Source organism: Staurois parvus, unplaced genomic scaffold, assembly GCF_062004578.1.
Source record: "Staurois parvus isolate SC_StPar_1 unplaced genomic scaffold, SC_StPar_1.0 ptg000682l, whole genome shotgun sequence".
In the NCBI taxonomy this organism is placed as follows: domain Eukaryota; kingdom Metazoa; phylum Chordata; class Amphibia; order Anura; family Ranidae; genus Staurois; species Staurois parvus.
The window spans coordinates 10,616,738-10,639,508 of NW_028318478.1; the positions used below are offsets into that span (position 1 = coordinate 10,616,738).

General features: G+C 41.5%; 1 protein-coding gene across 8 annotated transcripts in view; it reads right to left on the reverse strand.

The window, feature by feature from the left end:
- The window catches only part of TJP1 (tight junction protein 1), a 492,978-nt gene that overhangs the window by 292,518 nt on the left and 177,689 nt on the right, over positions 1 to 22,771 (reverse strand). The window contains exon 1 of one of the 8 annotated variants that reach the window (XM_089652459.1): positions 10,326 to 10,475. The exons of the other annotated variants lie outside the window; for them this stretch is intronic. Coding sequence (XP_089508585.1) covers positions 10,326 to 10,394 — 69 coding nt within the window. The 5' untranslated portion in view covers positions 10,395 to 10,475. Of the gene's footprint in view, positions 1 to 10,325; positions 10,476 to 22,771 lie in introns of those variants that run through there. 8 annotated transcript variants of the gene reach the window in all.

Below are 22,771 nucleotides of genomic sequence, written 5' to 3' on the forward strand. Positions count from 1 at the left end.
CTGCCAGCCATTCTGAGTGTTTCTGCCCAGTGTCCACACACCAAGTGCTATTCCCTATTTCTAATAATCCCCTGATCTCTATACAATGTCAGTAGTACCACTCAGTGTACAGATATCAGTGTTTTATATAGGCAGTAGCACTCAGTGTAAAGATATCTGTGTTATATATAGGGAATAGCGCTCAGTGTACACATATCTGTGTTATATATAGGGAATAGCGCTCAGTGTACACATATCTGTGTTATATATAGGGAATAGCGCTCAGTGTACACATATCTGTGTTATATATAGTGAATAGCGCTCAGTGTACACATATCTGTGTTATATATAGTGAATAGCGCTCAGTGTACATATATCTGTGTTATATATAGGGAATAGCGCTCAGTGTACACATATCTGTGTTATATATAGGGAATAGCGCTCAGTGTACACATATCTGTGTTATATATAGGGAATAGCACTCAGTGTACACATATCTGTGTTATATATAGGGAATAGCACTCAGTGTACACATATCTGTGTTATATATAGGGAATAGCACTCAGTGTACACATATCTGTGTTATATATAGGGAATAGCACTCAGTGTACACATATCTGTGTTATATATAGGGAATAGCACTCAGTGTACAGATATCAGTGTTTTATATAGGCAATAGCGCTCAGTGTAAAGATATCTGTGTTATATATAGGTAATAGCACTCAGTGTAAAGATATCTGTTATATATAGGGAATAGCACTCAGTGTACACATATCTGTGTTATATATAGGGAACAGCACTCAGTGTACACATATCTGTGTTATATATAGGGAACAGCACTCAGTGTACAGATATCTGTGTTATATATAGGGAATAGCACTCAGTGTAAAGATATCTGTGTTATATATAGGGAATAGTGCTCAGTGTACACATATCTGTGTTATATATAGGGAATAGCGCTCAGTGTACATATATCTGTGTTATATATAGGTAATAGCACTCAGTTTACAGATGTCCGTGTTATATATGACACTGATATCTACACTAAGTGCTATTGCCTGTATATAACACAGATATCTGTATGCCGAGTTCTATTCCCTATATATAACACTGATATCTGTACACTGAGAGGCACCTCAGTGTACAGATATCAGAGTTATATATAGGGAATATCACGCAGTGTACAGATATCAGTGTTATTTGTACACTGAGTGCTATTTGCTATATAGAACACTGACATCTGTACACTGCCACTCAGTGGGTGTGGCTTGCATGTGGGCAGGGACACATGAGCAGGGTCACAGGGGGCCCCATGATCTCCTATTGTCTGGGGCTGTCACCGACCACATCATTTATAGGAGCTGGAATGAGATCCGCAACATGACTGCGCACTGCCCCAAAAACTATTGGGGGGGGGGGGGTGACACCTTGTTTTACTGCATCAGGTGACACCAACCATAGTGACACCACTACTAGAAAGATGAACTAGTAAATTCCCTAATATAGTCCCTTGCATGTCCCTCTCCTCTTCTGGTAGTGTCTAGTTATACCTTGTGCTGGCCCAGATCCTCCATCCCACTGTACATAACCCTTTATAAAGCAGCCAGAAGTAAAGAGGAATACTATAGAACATCATTTTAGTGTCTACTGGTGCTGATGATCACATCCAAGATGGCAGCTTGCAGCATTGATTTTGGATGTCTACACAAGTGAGTCTTTTACAGGTAATAAACAATCTGAAATGTACATACTGTATCATATTAAAGTGCGTGGTCTAGTGATAGGGTCTTTTTAAGAGATCAATGGGAAATCACAGACACAGATATCAGCAGTGAAATGGATGCTTGGACATCAGCAACATTAAGTTCGAAGATCCCGCTGTAGAATTGAATTCCTATGTAAATCTGGTGCCACTAGAGCTTTAACCAGCACACATGTCAAAAAGACATTGTACAGGTCAGGTATATACCAACTGAATCATGCAGTTTTTCAAAACTAAAATGTAAATGTATACATGTAAATGTATTTTAGGATTTTCTTGTGCTTAAAGTAATTGTGATAGCAAAGGATTAATTTTTATTTTTCAAAAATATCACACATGTTATTCTTACCTTCTCTGTACAATGGTTTTGCACAGAGCAGCCCCAATCCTCTTCTTTTGTGGTCCCCTGCCTGTGCTCCTGGCTCCTGTCCCTCCACCAAGTGCCCCTTTAGCAAGCCCCTTGCTATGGGGGCACTCATGCAGGCTTGCTCCCTAGCCACACTCTGTTTGTCTATTTATACAGAGAGCGCGGCTCACCCCCAAACCCCAGTTGTGGTTGACAGCAGCAGGAGACAATAGCCAATGAGGAGGGATAGAGTAGAGAGAGCCTCTGCTGAGTTCCACGCTGACGCGTGCAACCGCACTTATTCATAGGGGGTATGCTCTGGGTACAGGACGTTTGACAGTGACGTCTTATTGCTGCCGGCACCACTGGGGTCCCGGCGGCCAACTTGATTTGTCTGGTCAGTATTTTGTTTTCATACCCTTTTGCTGGATGGAATAAATATACGCATTTTCAAGCAGTATCACGCTATTGTGGCCTCCTTTTTTCTCTGAGGCTCTTCGGTGAGCTTCCAACCACCCACGGAGCCAAGTCTAAAAAGGGGAACAGAGCCATGCTTGACAGCTGAGGATCCACAACACAGGAACAGACCAGACCTTGCTTCAGATGAGTCCTAGAGTCATACCTTAAGAGGGGTTATCTCTTACATGCGCATATTAATTGTGCATCTGGTGAGTGCACAATCTTATATCGATTTTGGATATTGCCACATATAGTTTTTAGTTATCACTATGTTTCAACAGGGATCTGACTGATCCTCCACTTCACTCCACCTACTGGGAGATTGTGAACTGAGCACTTACACCATATCAAGTCACGCCAGCAGTGACATCATAAGAACTATATCTTGCCTGCATTTTAGCCCTATGTGTGTGCACTTTGATTTGTCATTTTACGTGCTATAGATTTTTAATGTTTTATTAGTTTTTCTAATAGCGCTGCACTCTTGTTTTTGTAAAAAAAACCTTCAACCTTTAGAACCACTTTAAAAACAAGCTTTATTCTACACTTATACAGCATGCTACAGTCAAGGTTTTTATATATAAAACATTTCTTTATATTTTTAAATATAAAAACGAAAGGTGGACTTATTCTTAAATTAAGGTATTCAGTTTGCTTATTTGCAATCAATGTCCTTGCTCAGAAAAAAAGGTACTGTCCTCCAGTATTTTCAAGTTCAAACCTCCAATTTCACTCGATTTCCTATTATTCACAGCTGTCTTTAAAAACCTAAGCTCCAATTTATCAAATGGCAAAAAAGTATATTGTTATTCCACTGTGGATGTTTATGTAGATGCTTTCATTAACTATTTATAAATGGTTCCTTCTCACAATCCGACAATTCCAGGATCAGCAGATTTGTTCGTTTCTCAAGAAAACATGTTTTTGGCAATCATTATTAGTATGAACTTAGATTAATAATAATGTTCTATAGAAGCACTAGATGCTCAGATAAGCCCTGAAGCGGTAGAAACTATGCAAATTAATCAGGATACACTGTTTTGTTAAAGGGACAGTCTACCCAAAAGATATAGTTTAGCTATGTGGGAAAGGCCTCATGGGTTGAATCAGCCCAGGATAATCAATCAACCCAGTCAAAATTCTGGCCACCTCTGGATTTTTGAGGTCCTACTGGTACATTTAGTTTAATATAAAAAATTTTTTTAAATGTAAAAGGGAGAACCCCTTACAATGGTTGTGGCCATGGTATGTATACCAAGGAACTCAGAAGCAGCTATCACAGCAATAGAGTGCTTGACAGATAGAATACTTTTTCAGGTGGTTTAATTCTCCAGCATCTACCAAAAACTGAAATATCAGCTTTCAGTGGACTAACTCTTTAAAAAAACTTTTAAGATAGAGCCCATCTTTAGGAATACATAATCCCCCTTCCAATCTTTTCCTCTATTTTTAAAAAACCCTTTAACTGCATTTTTGACTTACAGGAATCAGTTGTCTGTGCTCCTAGCTGTTTGCACCTCCAGCAGTGGAGATCAGTTATCGACACTGTAGTCCATATCTGCACTGGCTGGTCCTCTCACAAGGACGTCATTGCGTTGTACAGTCTTCTAGAAAGTGAAGGGATCCCGTCAATGTGGGCACCAGAAGAGGGAACCTTCAATTTTGCTTTAGGAGAAGACACTGAACCTGGAGCCTCACATGACAACAAATTTAGGAAAGCACAGGGAGCCTTTATATAGCATTTAAATTTAAAGTGACGGAGAGTAGAGTGTGCATGTGTTTAGGGGGATCTGCCCAGAGGACATCTTTAAAAGTAGTAAGCAGGCTGCTACACCGCAGCAAGCATGACTGTGCAACAGTTACCTACTTAAAGGGGTTGTCCACTTTTAGTTAAAATCTTGAATCTACAGCTACATTTCACCATGCTGTTAAGGGCTAACAATCTCTAACAACTCACCTTGTTGTATATACAATTTTTAGGTGTAAAGTCCATCCATGCATTAAAAAATGCTTTCATTAAAGGGCAAGTGATGCTAGATTTGATCACAGTAGAGGTGAGTTTAAGCACAAGGCAAAAAATCAGCATCCCTCTGTGACATCCACAAAAAGGGCACTGTCATGGTCCAGACAGATTCCTGTTGGCATCTCATAACAGAGGTCCTTGCTATTATAAGTTTAGCTTTCTGCCTCTACGTACGCAGACACTAGTCCTTAAAATATGCAGCCATCTACAGTTTAATAATCCTGTGTTATTAATGAATGAATCAATTATTCAGTCCGTCAGTGAATCAACTGTAGTGATGTTATGAACGCAGGGAAAAATCACCTTATTACCATTCATTAAATCGTAGCCGTCTAACTTCTATTGCACTATCCTTCCAAATGTCCTTGTGTCAGTTGCATGGACACACTTTGGGGCATAAACAAATTTAAAACTGACCCATCTTTTAGCCTGAGATCTGCCATTTCAGGCACTAACCCCAAACCCTGCGAGCTAATGAGCTCTGGGACCTCAGAAAGCTGGTTAGGATTTGGAAGAGAGATGCTAGAGATTGTGGCATGCCTCAATACACATTAAATGTGACAGGCCAGCGCAATGCTTCCAGGAAAGCCATGGTGTCTAATTCTGCTTTCATGCTACAGGGCAAACTCATTTCTGAAAATTGTCCTGTGCTTCAGCAACCAAACAAATGAGTTGCTAGACAGATCTGCAATCTTGATGAGCGCAAATTAGACTTCAGCTGTGGCTTCTAGTGCGCTGCAATATAAACCTACTTTACAGGGAATGGGATACATACATAGTATGCAGACTGAAAGACGTTTAAAAAAGAGCAATCTTATTTCATCTTTCTAGATGGAAAAGTCCAGAATCTGTACATAGTCCTGTGCACTGGAAAAGGAAAACTTTCTCTTTGATGGCCGTCACTTTTTCCTCTACCACCTGTTGAATGCCATAGCAGTAGTCTACCTACCACATCACTGTTGCTGTGACTGACGTCTCCAGAAGTCACAATTTGGAGTGCTGCAGTACTGGGTAATTATAATAAATGTTCCATTCGAATGAAAACATGTGTGTCCTAAAGCCATCAAGGGCAAAAAAGACAAGCAATACTCCAAATCTGAGTATCACTTTTGACATCAGCCCAAACCACCCAGTCATTAAGGATGCTCATTATCACAGACAAAATCCTTCCCCTTTCTAAGATGAGAAGTAGCAAGCTTGCACTGCTGTCATTGTTGGATGGGAATGGCAGTGGGAGCCAGTGCACCAGTGACTCATTTAACAAGAGCCTAATGTTTCCCTTGGCATTGTTCTTAGGCTGATCTGTGCCGATCTGCGAATTATTTACCCTATGATCCATGTACTCCTAAATACGAGAAAAAAATCTTGATCATTTAGAAAGGTCCTACAGACTCTTAAACTTCCACTTTGTGATTGTATTGCGCACTTATTGATTTCCTTTTCATCTTTGCTTCACTAATTGACAATGATTAATTTCTTCATGATACGGCGTGTAGCCCACAGGCCACTAATTAAGAGAATATATGTACCTTAATGTCAATGACTGTAGATATTGATTACTTGGAGACTGCTTTTAAAAGCAGCGTGATTCATGCAATCTTATTGGAGTCTGAAGCACACATTATACCTGACCACAAAACTGTAGTCACTGCTGTAATGTTTAATAGTTCAAGACACTGATGAAGCATATTCATTGACAGTAGTTATGATACTGACATAACAGTAAAGACACCACACTAACTACAATATAAATGTATATATGATGGGATAGGAGACAGGCTGAACATATTCCAACCAACAATCCAATGAGCTCTACGTTTTTTCATGTTGCTGAGGATTGGTACTGCTGCTGAATTTCAGAATTAATGACACAAGAAAGAAAAGAATAGCTGGCCTGTGGTTTTATTATTATTTAGGTATATTATAGGGGAGGTCATACAAGCTGTTGAACTGCAGGAGCCACGTGATCAGGATAGAGGAAGACCCACCACTTTCCACTTTGTTCACACAAGCTCTTTTTGGGTTGAAGCGGCCAGTCCCCAATAAGGGCGGCAGCATGTAAAAGGCCCTATTGATTCTATAGATATCAAAGGATGTAGTGCTGATGATGTCATGGAGTGTACAACTGCATATGGAAACAAATATAGTTGTGAATGGTTAGAAGTAGTGGTACAACAGGCAGCTTTACTGGTGGACACTATATAATGTAGGCACCATTATTTTCCTCACTGAGACGGATTTTCATCAGGTGACATTACATAGGTGAATCAGTGTCAGTAGTATCCATAAGGCAGGGATTATTTTCAGTGGGTATCCATTCTTGGATCCACTTCTTGAGTGCAGTAAGAGTCCATTTAATCATAGTGCTGAGGAGATAGCCCTGAGGAGATGCTCTATGTGGACAATATGGGGAGGGTAATAGCATCTTAAAATTGATCGTTTTCCTGCATTCCCTGGGGCATGGACTGATTTGATTGGAGCAATATTTTCTGAAAAAAGCACCAATGCCTTAGAACTATGGAAATATTGCTACTGATGATGAATATTTTGGCTACAGCAGGCTGACAGCCACCACTTCCAACAAACAATAAATGACCATCTTCTTTCATGCTCTCTGATAGGCAGAACATTAGATAATTAGCATCCATAGGACAGGCACTGATCTGACTGGTGCAATGTTTTCTGGAAAACAACAGCCAATGTCTCGGTGCTATAGAAGCACAGCAATTGATTAATAGAATTGGTCGCAGAAGACTACCAGTGATATGATGGACACATCCTTCACATCATTCTTTGGACTACCACTGCTACCTCCCTAATGGAGAGGACCATACCAATCTGGATATTCTTGATCATTCAAGTCTGGACAGTGTTGACCTGGGTAATGACAGCTGAACAAACAGCCCCACCCCCCCAATCCTACTGCAGGAATCAATACACAATTTTATTGTGCTTTTTAATAAATACAAATGTATTCCTTTTTTCTGGGATAACATCGCATATACAGTACTTATTTCTCAGGCAGGCCCTTCAGAAGAAAAGATAGTCATTCATCCTTGATCTAACAACCAATACTACAAAGCAGAAAATTACTTGAATTGGGTAATATGATAGGTGCAGTCAGAGGACTAAGTTTACTTGAGAGATAAGGAAAATACTTTTTTTTAATATTTGTACAGTTATAAGATTGTTACTGGTACTGTGGTTATATATTCCACTTTTAAATTGGTACACATGGTTATTTGAGTAGGTACATGTGGATTTTTGTCTCCCAAACATTATTTATAAGAGGTTCATCAGTATTTTGTGAGCAGAGTGTTTAAGGTATTCAGCACCCTTCTCTTCTCCATCTATACCTCCTCCCTTGGCCAATTGATACACTCTCACCCCTCAGCTCACCCCTTCAGTCTCCGCCCGTATCACAGCCTACCGAACGACATATCGGATTGGATGTCACTCCACTTCCTCAAACTAAATATCTTTCCAAAAATGAGCTCCTAGTTTCCCCCAGCCCATGCCCCCCCCCAACTTCTCCATCAAGACCAACAACACCACCATCAGTCCCTCCCCTCAAGCCAGAGTACTAGGTGTCATCCTAGACTCCAATCTTTCCTTCCAACCCCAGGTCCACTCGCTGACAAACTCATGTAGACTCCACCTCCGGAACATCTCCAAAATATATCTGTTCTTAACCCCAGAAACCACTAAGCAACTCATTCACTCCCTCATTATATCACGCCTCGACTACTGTAACTCCCTCCTCATTGGCTTGCCTCACCGCAGGCTATCCCCGCTTCAGTCTATCTTAAATGCTCTGGCCAGACTCATCCACCTTACTAACCACTCCATATCCGCCACCCCTCTCTGCCAATCCCTCCACTGGTTTCCAATTGCCCCACGGATAAAATTCAAAATACTAACATTGACGTATAAAGCTGTTCATAATACTGCCCCAAACTACATCACCGATCTGGTATCCAAATACCACCCAAAACTTACTCTCTGCTCCTCACAAGACCTCCTACTCTCTAGTTCCCTGGTCTCCTCCTCCCATGCCCATCTCCAGGACTTCTTCAGGGCTTTCCCCATCCTCTGGAATTCCCTACCCCAATCCATCAGACTATCACTTACTCTCCTCACCTTTAGGCGCACTCTGAAAACCTATCTCTTCAGGGAAGCCTACCCCGCCCTCAGCTATTTGCCGATCTCCTCCACTCTTCCTACAACTCCATCCCCCACAGCTATTTCCTCCTGTACCACTATCCCCTCCCTCCTAGATTGTAAGCTCCAAGGAGCAGGGCCCTCGAACCCCTTGTGTATGGATTCGTATTGTTACTGTACTGTCTCGTGTATTGTCTCCCATTATAATGTTATAATGTACAGCACTGAGCAAACTGTTGGCGCTATATAAATCCTGTATAATAATACTGCGTGGCACTATTCATATCTATTGAGGTGCTTTCACTTGTGGGAGCACATGAGAGTATGCAGCAGTATATTACCTTTAATCTAATTGGAAGGTGTGAGTGATTGCGCTTGGGTACGTTGGGATGATTTTGGTATTCTTAGCAACGTTTCTGCACTAAATTCATTTTAAACAGTAAATACATAGGGGGTTATTTACTAAAACTGCTTGGTGCAAAATCTGATGCATCTCTGCCTAGAAACCAATGAGCTTCCAGGTTTTATGGTCAAAGCTTAATTGAACAAGCTGAAGTTAGAGGTTGATTGGCTACCATGTACAGCTGCACCAGATTCTGAGTGCAACAGTTTTAGGAAATCTTCCCCATAGTGTAACATTCCACAAATCACAAAAAATAGAAAATCTAGCTAGCCATCCATGAAAGCCTACCTACAAACTTATAACACTATGATAAAAAATACAGAATTTTCTTGCACACATTTGCAATCATATTTAAAATCAAACTGCACCTCTGCAAAGTGTAAACCCTAAATTTAATCCATATAAGCACCCAATCAGGGATTTATATAGCAAACAATAAATGAGAACCAACTTACTGACATGTTATATATACTATTAGTAATCTGTACACCAAATAAAACATATATTTCATATTGTAATGTAGCAAGATTTTTACAAATGATTTATGATTACAATTTTTCATATGATGAAGCACAGTACTTTATAGCTTATATAGCACAGTCATGAGTCTTGTAATAATTTTATGGATTAGAGCTCACCCTAAACCCGAGACCATAACTACTTAACATGCAATAACTGATAGTCATGCCACTTAAAAGGGTTAATGTACCAAGGGAATTGAGACAGTTCACATTGGTAAGTGTATTAAGCTTAGTGAATAAGGCGAAGTTGTGTTCACTTTAATCACCAATGAAGTACAAGCAAAATCCTATTTTTGTATTTCTCTTGCACATGATTGGGTATTGAGAGTGAACACAGCTCCACTGTATTTACCAAGCTAAGTGAATATTAATTTTGTCATGTAATCAGTCTCTATCCCTTTAATAATTCAACCCCCAATGTAAGCTGAACATCAGGCACTTAGCTGGACTGACGCAAAGAGGAATATTATCAATAACAATCAATCAGATTGATCTTGCTTTCATGAATCAGCACCAGCCAAGATCCAGAGCTGACAGTCAATCAAGAAAAGAGCATTCAAGCACAAGCAGGCAGGTGACAGGTGTCTTATAGAACAGGTGGGAAGATATAAAGAAAAACTAACAGTGACAACGCTCAAGGGAGTAAATGAAAAGAAAATCCAACTACTTACGTGAGCAGACTTTTCCGTTAACTTGTAACTAGGAGAACAGGTGATCGAGTCTTTCTTGTCTTTCATCATGATCACTGTTTCTCTGTTAAATGTGTGTATAAAATCCCTGTCTCATCCCTCACATCCTCGTGAGAGTGGATTGTAGAGACTGCATACCACAGAGATTCGAAAAAAAGGAAGCAGTCCGTTTAATGTTAAAAAAAAGTCAAAGAAAAAAGTCAGAACACAGGGAACTCTTTGAACTGCAAAGCCAAAAATGTCTGTGCAGCATATTGCTACAGAGAACAGCAGTGAGACTTCCTCTGTTTCAAGTGTAATTACACAGAACGGAACAGGAACAAGTAGATCAGCGAGTGTTCTAGCGAACCCAACTCTAGTCCTTACTTTTCTTGTCTGCAAGTATGCGGGAAAAAGAAAAAAAACACTGGCAAGTGTTTTTTTTTTAATTATATTTTGTGTTGGTGGAGTTAGGTGAGTTTCTTGATCAAAAAAAGTTCAAACTACAAATACAATTAAAATAACGACATCATTAAATAATTTCTATCTCTTATTTACGAAGATGACATAACAAATATTGTTAGAGGAAAGGTACAAGATATATGACAGCCGTATTATTTTTTTTTTTTTTACAGAAAAAGAAAAAGCTGTATGTAATTTATTGGGGTTGTTTCAGTTATAGGTAATTTAATAGAGTTCATTTACTAAAGAAGTACAAAATGTGTACATTGCTTAGTGGTTGTAAAGACTCAAGGTTTTTTTTACCTTCATGCATTCTATCCTTCTCAATCCATCAATGTGCACAAGAGCCTCGGCTCTTCGGGGTCTCTCCCACCTCATTGACAAGACAGTAGTGCTAGCCATTGGCTCTTGCTACTGTCAATCACAGTCAGTGAGCCAATGAGGAGAGAGTAAAGGCAGGGCTGATCCATGCTCCGTGTGTAAATGGACACACACAGAGCGGTAGCATGGGAGCGAGCTGTTCGGTTGCCCCCATAGCAAGCTCCTTGCTATGGGGGCAGTAGGCAGGAGAGGGAGGAGCCTGAAGCAGCGGTGGAGGACGCCAGAAGATGACGATCGGGGCTGCTCTGTGCAAAACCATTGCACAGAACAGGTAAGTATAACATGTTTGTTCTTTAATGAAAAAATAACTTTAATGTCACTTTAAGATGAATCTGTGTTAACTACTATCATCCAACCATGGGCAAGCAAAAATACAGTTTATTTTTTAATTTATTTCCCACACAATCGAATTCCTAAAGCCCAACCCCAGCTTTTTATGTCCTTTCCATGCCTCCTTTTTTTAAAAAAAAAAACCCTTTATACATAGTTTAAAGTGATTGTAAACCTCAGACATGAAATATGAACAAAGCATATCCTTCTATAGTGTGTGTTTGTCTCAATCCAGAGCACTAAGTGTCATTTCTGTCTGCTGCCTCTTTCCTCTGCTATCTGCATGAATCACTTTTGACATGTTTTTCTGACACCAATAGATAAAAGGTGACAGAGGAGGGACCTCCAACAGATTGACAACCTCAGCTTTGTTCCTGTGTGGAGTGGGGGGGGGGGGTGTCCCTTCCCTCCAGTCAGCCATTAGGTTTTCTTACTGAGCTCTGCGAAGTGTAACTTCAGCTCCCCGCTCCCTGCTTTTCAGGGCTGAGAGATTCTGTGTACATTCTGCATTTTGAATGGATGTAGGGGACAGGTCGCTGCAGATAAACAGGTACAATTTATACAGGAGGATTTGTTTAATCTCTGTGTATAACCTGAGGCCAATCACTTCACTGGATTTATTTTAGGGTTTATAAACAGTTTAAATCCTGTCGTGTTTTGGTTGCTCCATTGATTTCATGGTTCCCTCCTCTTCTCATCCAGCAGTGGAAGTGGGCAGTCCTTACTCCTGGAAAGTGTAATGCTAAGTAATGTCAAAAAAGAGGAAAAGTCCCCATCTCAACTTGCCAGCCAACCAAATTAACCTGTCTAACAGTATGCATTGAAAACAGGGGTTTAGTTAGCACACATTTGCAAATACATGTGTAAGCCACAGAGCCACATCACGGTACCCCAATATTCTGTAGTCCTAACTCTACAAATTTTGAGAGCCCCCCATAGTAGAGGGCACATGCATTTAATGGCATAGAACAAGGGCAGGTGAACCTGAGGGAGCCCACCCCTCCTTAAAGGTACAGGAGCGCACTGGACATCTAGCATGTAGCACAATGGCAGCTAGGGTGTCCAGTGCGCCCTCTCACCAACATCTCAACAGTACAAAAGATGGCCAATGCCCCAGTCTATAACTGACCTTTATAGCAAGGAATACATGGATGGGTGACGCATGTCAAAAAAGAGGAAAAGGCCAGTTATAGACGGGGCAGTGGCCATCTTTTGTACTGTTAAATTGTTGGTGAGGGGGTGCACTGGACAACTTAGCTGCCATTGTGCTACATGCTGAGTGTCTGGTGCACTCCTGTACCTTTAAGGAGGGGTGGGCTCCCTCAGATTCACCTACCCTTGGTCTATCCCAATAAATACATGTGCCTCTACTATGGGGGCACTCAAAATTTGTAGAGTTAGGACTACAGAATATCGGGGTGCCATGGCGAGGCTCTGGAGCTTATGTATGTATTTGCAAATGTGTGCTAACTAAACCCCTGTTTTTAATGCATACTATTAGACAGGTTAATTCGGTTTGTTTGCAAGCTGGCTGGCAAGTTGAGCTGGGAACTTTTCATCTTTTTTGACATGCGTCGCCCATCCATTTGTTCCTTGCTATAAAGGCCAGGTATACACTGGGGCAGTGGCCATCTTTTGTAATGCTAAGTAATGTCCTGTGAGCATCTTCTGTCTTGGAGTACTGTGAGCTCAGGCCTGCTTAATAAAGATCCCACATGAAGTGTGCCCTTGGCAGCTTGGGCTCACGGGAAGAGGGCTGGATCACAATAGGCGTCCTTAAAGCGGAACTTCATTCTCTCAATCAATATTGACTATTCTGAATCCTTAATGTGCTAGTATTAGTAAATAGATAGGAAAATATATTATATTTACTTGTTTTAAACTTTTTTTTTATATTTCTTCAGTTACTTCCTGGTTTCCATGCCCAGGCTAATGATGTTATACATCCCAGAAGTCTTCAGGAGGGGAGGGAGTGTTCTCAGCTCAGCCTATGCCTGAGGTAAGGACAGATGGATTCCAGGAAGTAAATGATATATGAATCATCTGCCCTTACACAAGATGGCCACTGCCAGAAATGCCAGAGGGTATTTTTCAAAATGATTTCTCAGCAAAATAAAGCAAGGAGAGATGGATAGATTGGGGAGTTTGCTTTGAATAATAAAAATGAATTAAATAGCATTTTGGTTTGTGGTGCTCAGATGCAGTGCAGTTCCACTTTAAGCTTGGAAGAGGACTGGCACTGGATTACAAAGCAGTGGGTCTGTAGGGGACAGCCAGGGAGAGGAGGTGAGAATTGGAGCAAAATGTGCTGGGTAATAAATGTGTCAACTAAAAAGGTAGAGTTGGGCTTTACAATAAACATGGCTTTATCTAATTCACTAAGGTAAATAAAAAGTAATTTTGCAAAGTGTACATTATTATTATTATTATTATTATTATTATACAGGATTTATATAGCGCCAATAGTTTGCTCAGCGCTTTACAATATAACGGGAGACAATACAGCAACAATACAGTTCAATACAAGAGGGAAAGGAGGGCCCTGCTCCTTGGAGCTTACAATCTAGGAGGGAGGGGTTAGTGGTACAAAAGGTAGTAACTGTGGGGGATGGACTGGTAGAAGGAATAGAAGATTCCATTGTTAGCTGAGGGCAGGATAGGCTTCCCTGAAGAGATAGGTTTTCAGAGATTGCCTAAAAGTGAACAGAGTAGGCGATAGTCAGATAAATTGGGGTAGAGAGTTCCAGAAGATGGGGGAAGCTCTGGAGAAGTCCTGGAGATGAGCATGGCAGGAGTACATCTACTCCTTTAGTAAATTAACCACAATGGATTTTCCAGTGTTTATGATGAATCAACGCTATTCACCCTATCTACCTACAAACAAAAAGATATCTAGTATTGCAGGCCGCTATGGCATTGGGTATCTACTTTTTAATGTAGAGTCACTATCACAGCAATTGTTTTGTTGTATTTCCATAGTGGGCCATAGACATCAAACTATGGAAGAAGATCATAAATCAGGCCAATTATCAAAATCAGATCTCCATCCACACTGTTACCTAAACCTATAAGCATTGGATCCTACACTGGGCAGTCATGTGACCATAAACGTTTTTCATTTAGTTTGACGTTTAAAACTGCAACCTGACATTTATTTCAGGAACTTACCGGTATATAGCACCATCAATTTACACAGCGCTTTACATAATTATTGTTCACAAAAGTCCCTAACCCTCAAGCGGAGTACAATCTAAGGTCCTTAACTCACATTCATACATACACATACTAGGGCCAGTTTAGTCAGGATCCAATTAACCTACCAGCATGACTTTGGAGTGTGGCAGAAAACTGGAGTACTCGGAGGAAACCCACGCAGGCACAGGGAGAACATGCAAATCCAGGCAGGTGGTGCTGGGGTTGGGATTTGACCCCATGACCTTAGTACTGCCAGGCAGAAGTGCTAACCATTTAACCACTGTGCTGCCCATTTAAAGCGTATTGCTGGGCAAAGCAAAAATCCTCCCTTGCAGTGTGATTCCTCTGCCAGGGATAAATGCTCATTTAGATCTAGGGTACCAGAAAAAGCAGCCGGCACTCTCTTCTACCCCCCTACGCTCTGACAGTAGGCTGTCCCTTGGTGCCCAATGCAAGACTATGGGCTCTGCATTGTGCTTCATGATGTCAAAGGACCTGTGACCACCGGAGCATAGAGAAGAGGTTGTAGTCCAGAAGTGCAGATGTAGTCTGCATGAACAGAAGATCAGGTAACTAAGCTCTGGTTCACATATATGAGGACGTGCAGGCCGTGTTTTGCGTTGGCACGAGAGCCCATTAATTTAAATGGACTCCCGTGCCCTGGGACATGCAGGGAAGAAGTCCCCGCACTTCTTCTGAAAACGAAGCCAGCACGGGAACCTTGTTCCCAGTACGGTTGCGTTTTCCAGTATGGGCGGCATGCCATTAGAACTAATGGCACCCGCCCGCGGGTCCGCATTCCTCTGTGCGGGTGGTGCGGCTGCATGGATTTTCGTGCGGATCCGCAGCGGCACCACCCGCACAGATGTGAACCTAGCCAGAAACTGCTCTTTCTGGTACCCTAGACCTAACTGAGCATTTATTTTATCCTTGCAGCACGGGAAGCAGACAAACTGCAAAAGAAGATTTTTGTTTTTAAAATAAAAACGTTTGCTATCCTGCCCTACACAAGATGTAAAATCCATAAAATCCTGCATTTCTATCTCCTTGCTGGGACTGGGAGTTTAAAATGCATGCTTTCTAGCAATAAAACGCAAACCTCCAACCTGATTTGTTTATTTCTGATTGCAAATCTTCTGCTGGAGTTAACACTTTTGCTTCTACTCTCTCTGCAAAGCAATACGTAGCTATTGAAATTGGTTTGGCATTTTTTCCTGTCAGCCATCTTATTTATGTCATCAGTAATAATTCAATAAATAATTTTAATGAACTAATATTAATAACATGGGAACAGAACAATTCTGATTCAGGCAGGACATAAATCTCTTTCAGTGCGTGCATCCTAAGCTTAGCTCAGCTCAGTAAATCCACTTTTTATTAATATTCCCTCCACCTCTTCCAGTTAACCTACTCAGAGATAAACTGATATACTGTGTGTACTGTGGAGCCAGGTGCTCTCACAATGCACTGGGGTCAAACAGATTCAGGCAATTTTGTAAGAGATGCTTTTTAGCTTTGAACCTCATGAATCTTGAGACTAAGGATCATCTAAACATATGATGTCCAGAGTCTCTATAATACATTTTTATTTAAAGTATATGTGAACCCTTACCTTGCAAAACAACCCATTCAATTTAAAATAGAAATGAAAAGAAAAATATCTGTGTATAGATAAAAAATATATAAACTTATTTTCCTTTAAGTGATCACATTAGCTCTGTGAGCAGCCACATAAGGAACTTGAAGAGGTGGGGGTACAGAAACAGCAGTACACTGATCATCCCACTGAATGGCTGTGCGGGGTGGGCAGGGGGGGCCTGTCAGCACAAGTCTGACCATTGTAGGACACAGCCAGAAAACTGACCACACTGGGAAACGTGCCCTCATGCATAGATTGGCCATTTTTGAAATAGGAAAGCAGGGGACAGTCAGGATCAGCAGGTAGTGTCAGGGTAGCAGGATAAGTCTGATCATTGGTGGAGATTACACTGAGTTACCAGCTAGAGAACTGACCACGATGTGCTCTCCTGACTAGTGAGGTCATTTTTTGAATAGGGAAGCAGAGCGACTGGGAGGAACACCAGGGATTTCACACAAAAGAAGCAATACAAAGAGAATAGGATACTTTTTAACACAAGTACATGTAATAATAGGCACATATCAGGAATATGAAATGTTTGGGTAACATATTCTTCAAGCCCAAGGAGCATGTTTACAAAAAATATACATTTTTACACAAAGTATATATTTTTTATAGTTATACAAAAGGAACATAGGCATGGAATGAAAACATATACAAAAAAATTGCAAAAATAGCACAACAATCGGTTAAAATCCTCTGTTTAGTACAATAAGGTTGCCAAGTAGCAGCCATGGAAACATTCTGGAAGTAAACCAGGTATAATACAATATATCTAATATTGTTGGGCAGTCTCCCATTGCCCAACATGGGAGATCCCAATCTTCCCAACATGGAAGACAACAGGTTACAGATGCGAGATCAGTGGGAAATTGAGAGAAATCACATCCCAGTGTATGAATTTGATTTATTTCCAAATACCTGAGTACTGTAGTAGAGGACCAGGGTAGTGTAAGTAGATGTAGGTCTAAAAAATGTTAGTAGTATATCAACACAGTAAATCTTTTCTACAAGGAAACAAGAGCAATGTCAAAATGTCAAAACCTTATGCACAATAACAAGGGCCACAAATCATTTTCACACAGTTCAATACCAGGATGAATCTCCAACCTACAGATTTATTAGTCTGACCTTAACATATAAAACCTTCTACCTTGCTCCAGAAATCAATATCTGGTTATCGGGTCACTACACAGTTAAGGCTTGTAAAAAATATTGTAAGGTCACAGTATATGGCAGCAAATTTACTTACCTGGAAAATAATAAAAGCCACAAGCCACGGGGAAAGTGGTTATACTGAAACGGGTCAAGTCCTCTTATGTTTGTAACCACATACAAAGACCGCTGGAAGTATAATTGGCTATTTCGGTGTGACGCTACACTTTGTTTTTTTCAAAGCCATTTTTTCTATGTCCAGGCCAATGACCATCTCAAGAAATACTTTTGGCTGTAATGATCTTATAGACTACTTGTATTCTGCTCATTTGAAGAGCTCCATGCAACAAAGGTACTGATATCTTCCCAACAGCAGCTGACATTACACTGACATGGCTAGAGTGGCAACTCTCAGCACAGAAATCTCTGCTGCCCATGGGTGCATAGGTTCAGAGTGGGCATTAAAGCCCACGCTCTTTGCCAGCGCATATATGCATTACATGGTGGCAAGAGGTTAATGCTCTGCAGAAAAAGGAGCACATTAGAAAATCTCAGTGACAATGAATACATTACACCAGAGCAGGGGCGTCACTAGGGTTGGTGTCACCCGCTGCAGGGGCGGACTTACAACTCATGGGGCCACCGGGCAATAGGGGATCATGGGGCCCCTGTGTCCTTGCCCAAACTAAAAAAAGCCTATGAAAAAGGTATCAGGGGCATCTCATGGGACCCCCTACTGACCCCGGGCCCTCGGGCAGTGCCCGAGTTTCCAAATGGTCAATCCGCCCCTGACCCGGTGCGATAACACTTGGTGACACCCCCTCCGACGATCCCCACAGAATGGATCGGATCTGCGGATTGAGCTAAATGGATCAGACTCCGATATGGGTGACACCGGACCCGCTCCACAAAGAGGTAAGGTGTAAAGCAAGCCGTCGATCCCCATAGGATGGATCGGATCTGCGGATTGGGGAGCACAATGGATCGGACTCTGATCCATTATGCTCAATCCACAGATCCGATCCATCCTGCGAGGATCGTCGGCTTGCTTTACAACTTACCTTTTCGTGGAGTGGGTCCGGTGTCACCCCATGCAGTAGGTGTCTCCCGGCGCGCACCCCTCGCACCTGCCAAGGGACGCCACTGCACCAGAGTCATGTCCATCTAAATGGTCTGTAATGACCCAATGATCACAAGTAATGCATTAAATCAGGTACCTTGAGCTGTGGCTGATTGGCCTCCTATTTCATGGTGTATGCATACTTCCAGGGCCAATTGGTAAAGCCAGCAGCATGACACCAATTATTGCCCAATGAATACAATTCAAAACATTAACAATAACATATAAAGCCATTTATAACTCTGCCCCAAATTACATCACCATTCTTGTCTCCAACTATCACCCAAACCATACTCTCTGCTGCTCGCACAACCTCCTACTCTCTAGCTCCCTTGTCTCCTCCTCCCATGCTCATCTCCAGGACTTCTCCAGAGCCTCCCCATCCTCTGGAACTCTCTACCCCAATTTATCAGACTATTGCCTACTCTGCTCACTTTTAGGCGATCTCTGAAAACCTATCTCTTCAGGGAAACCTATCTTGCTTCCAGCTAATAATGGAATCTTCTCCTACCAGTCCATCCCCCACAGTTATTACCTTTTATACAACTAGCCCCTCCCTCTTAGATTGTAAGCTCCAAGGAGCAGGGCCCTCCTAACCCTCTTGTATTGAACTGTATTGTTGCTGTATTGTCTCCCGTTATATTGTAAAGCGCTGAGAAAACTGTTGGCGCTATATAAATCCTGTATAATAATTATCCTTTTAGCTGTCTGTAAGGGTGGCATTCTGAGCACCACTATATGGGCTGCATTCTCCCTACTGACCACCAAGGGGGCATTTTCTTATTGACTCACAATTAATTGGGGTTCCCTGAAACTTGAAAATGATTTTCGAGTTTTCACGGGGGTTAGAAGGCTAAATTCAACAGCAGGCGGCTGTTATGCTAGAGGCCATTGTACAATAATTATATCTGCTAATATGTGGGGTTTCCTTAACAGCCCCTAAAGTCTTCAAACTTTTACTTTGTGTATGTAATTTCATGTTTTTCAGATTTGCCCAAATTTTGGATCCCCTTACCTGCCCATCGTTTTTGCACAATAACTGGGCATTCTAGGTTGTTTTCAGATAGTGCGCTTAGTACAGTGTAAATATGAATGTGAGCTGAAAATAAAAGATCTGGTATATTTATCTTTATTTTCAATAAGGGCTGTAGCATTTCTAAAATTTTATCAGGGTCATTCTGGATATAAGCAGTACTCAGCGAAGGTCTCTTCTAGGATCCTGGTAATCCATGAATTCTCAGTATGCACCTGTTCCTTCAACTTTTTTACTGGAATTTGTATCAGACTGTAATGGTGTAAAAGCAAACAAGAGGAGCAGCTGTTCCCAAACAGAAGTAGTTTTTTTTTTCCAACAGATATGTGTTAATGTCATTATTAGTCTGAGGAATGAGCCTGGAGGTCAAAGAAAGGACTAAATGAGCTTGTCCAAACCTAGGGATACTGTCACTGTCATTTTACCATAGTCACTCAGACTGAACCACATAAAAAGACTGCATGGTGTGATTTAGTAAAAAATTGGTAGATGTAATATCCTTTTTAACAAAACCCTTATAGTAACCAGTTAAATTATTACTTTTATTGATTACAGAATATCATTGTTTAACTGAACCTGTGTGTTCTGGTTATCAAAATCATAGTAGGGATGAGTTTCGATCTGAACCCAGCTCATTACCGTATGGTAAACCACGGAACAAACTGGCCATATCCTGTCAGTTTGCCTGTGCGAATCCCTGGCTGTTGTGTGTAAACAAACTCTCAAGCAGGGGCGGACTGACAACTCATGGGGCCCCTGGGTAATAGGGGATCATGGGGCCCCTGTGTTCTTGACCAAACTCAAAAAAGCCTATTAAAAAGGTACCAGGGGCATCTCATGGGGCCCCCTACTGACCCTGGGCCCTCGGGCAGTGCCCGAGTTTCCAAATGGTCAGTCCACCCCTGCTCTCAAGAGATCCCAGGCGATGCCACTGATTAGCACCCCACAGCTGGTTTGTTTACATATAGCAGCCAGGGATCCCTCATTTAGCAGCAGTGGTGTGGAAACATCGTTTGGCATCAGTTCATCGTAGAATTTTTATTCTGATCGACAATGTATCTACATTGGATATAAATCCTCCTGCGCTGCCTGTACTCCTAAAGCGTAAGAGTTGCAGCAATCATCCAACCGTGATACATATAATAACAACTGATGCTGCGCTACTCAAAAATTAACCTCAGCAGAGATAATAACCCCGCAAAGCATTAAATGCAATCAAAAGTGACAATCACACAAAATGTGACTAAAATATAATAAATAAATAAATATTCATAAATGAATGATTGAATGCAGTGACCTAAAAATAGTAATGACCAATATGCATAAGTGAAATCATAAATATTGTGAATAAATATTATTAATAAGTCCCAATTAGTGTATAAGTCTTCAATACACTGTGAATCAAACAGGACCACTGCAAAAATCCTCCACCAGCTAGCTCATCTCCAGCCATGACCCACAAAAAGTCACACACACTCCAATTAAATATGCTCAGTGATGGTATCCTTGCATGTCCCCTCAATACTGTGTCAGGGAAATCCTCTAAATGGATGAAACACCAACTCAGGCAAAGTCATGCATGCTCCAAATAAATGCCCCCAACAGTAATACCTCGGATGTCCCCTCTGTGATGCACCAAAAAGACTCTTCTCACAGGGGTCACACCATGTCTCCAGGTCCTCCTGCTCTCTGTTCGATGTGAATAATGCTGGATATACATTATGGGACATGATTTCAATTGTATTTTAATGAAATTACTTTTTCTCAGTGTGGGTGTATTTATTTGCATTTTACATTTTGGTTGGATAAGTAATAAGGGGTATTAATGTACATCCTATTCATTGCGCACGGGTGGTGATCTGGTGGCTCCCAAATTATAAAGAGGCTTCCAGATTTCAATTAGCCCACCCCAACACAAACCTCCACAGCTCTTGGCGACTGGATGTGTGGACGAGTCCCTCGTCCCCCCCAACATGGGAACAAGAAGCCCCACACAGGGGAAGGTGGTGGGGAAGCATTTTTTGAGGCAGGTTGTCATGATTGACAATGGATCTACCTCCGTGGGCAAAGTGGTTGCTGGATTTACTTTTTTTTTTTTTTCGGCAATAAATACATTTTTGATGCCAGTGTGTGTTTATTTACTTTGAAAATATTGGGGGGGGGATTAATAATAAAGAGTACTAATGTATCCTGTGCTCATCCCCTGGGGAGAAGGGGCAGATACCTGAGGACCTTTTACTGTAAAACTATATTTCTAGCAGCATACCATACTTTCTTCCTAGCTATCCCCTTTTTCTGTGCAGGCTGTCTTTTCTGAAAAATTAGGCTACATTGCCTTTGTGTCCCTATGGAGCCTCAGTGTAGCCGCTCTTACATGCATGTTCCCAGCTGGAACTGCATACTGTGGTGCTGATGCTCCATGTGCACAGACAAAAAGCAGACCAGCACACATGCGCTTAATCAAAAAACTGCAAAGGATCATTGAACATGAGGCAGTATGGCCATTCATTGATGTAAATGATGCACTCTTCTCAGCTGGAAGTTCATGAAAGTGCAGTTGAGAAGTATTGAGTGAGGAGCTAGCTTACCAAAGATTGATAAAGTGCATGTTCTGGGACCAATTGAGAATTTTTTTTTTTATATTTACATCTTGTTTGGTGGACCTAAAGGGAAAATGAAATACTACTTGAGCTTACTGTAAAGAGTTGGATGCACAATGTAGATTTTTTTTATAGAAAGCTTGTTACAAACCCGTGCACTTCGACTTCAGTTAAACTGGTTGTAAAGGCTCAAGGTTTTTCACCTTCATGCATTCTATGCATGAAGGTGAAGAACCTTCTGTGTGCAGCAGCCACCCCCCCCCCCCCCCCAGTCTCCCTAATACCTACCTGAGCCCCATCAAGATCCAGCAATGTGCGCAAAAACTTCGGCCCTCTGGGGAATCTCCCTCCTCATTGGCTGATCCACTGGCTTCCGATGCTGTCAATCACAGCTAGTGAGCCAATGAGGAGAGAAAGGGAGCAGGGCTGAGCCACTACTCTGCGTGTGAATGGACACACAGGGCAGCAGCTTGAGAGGTAGCCTGCTTGGGTTTTACCATAGCAAGCCTCTCACTCTGGGGGCAGTTGGCTGAA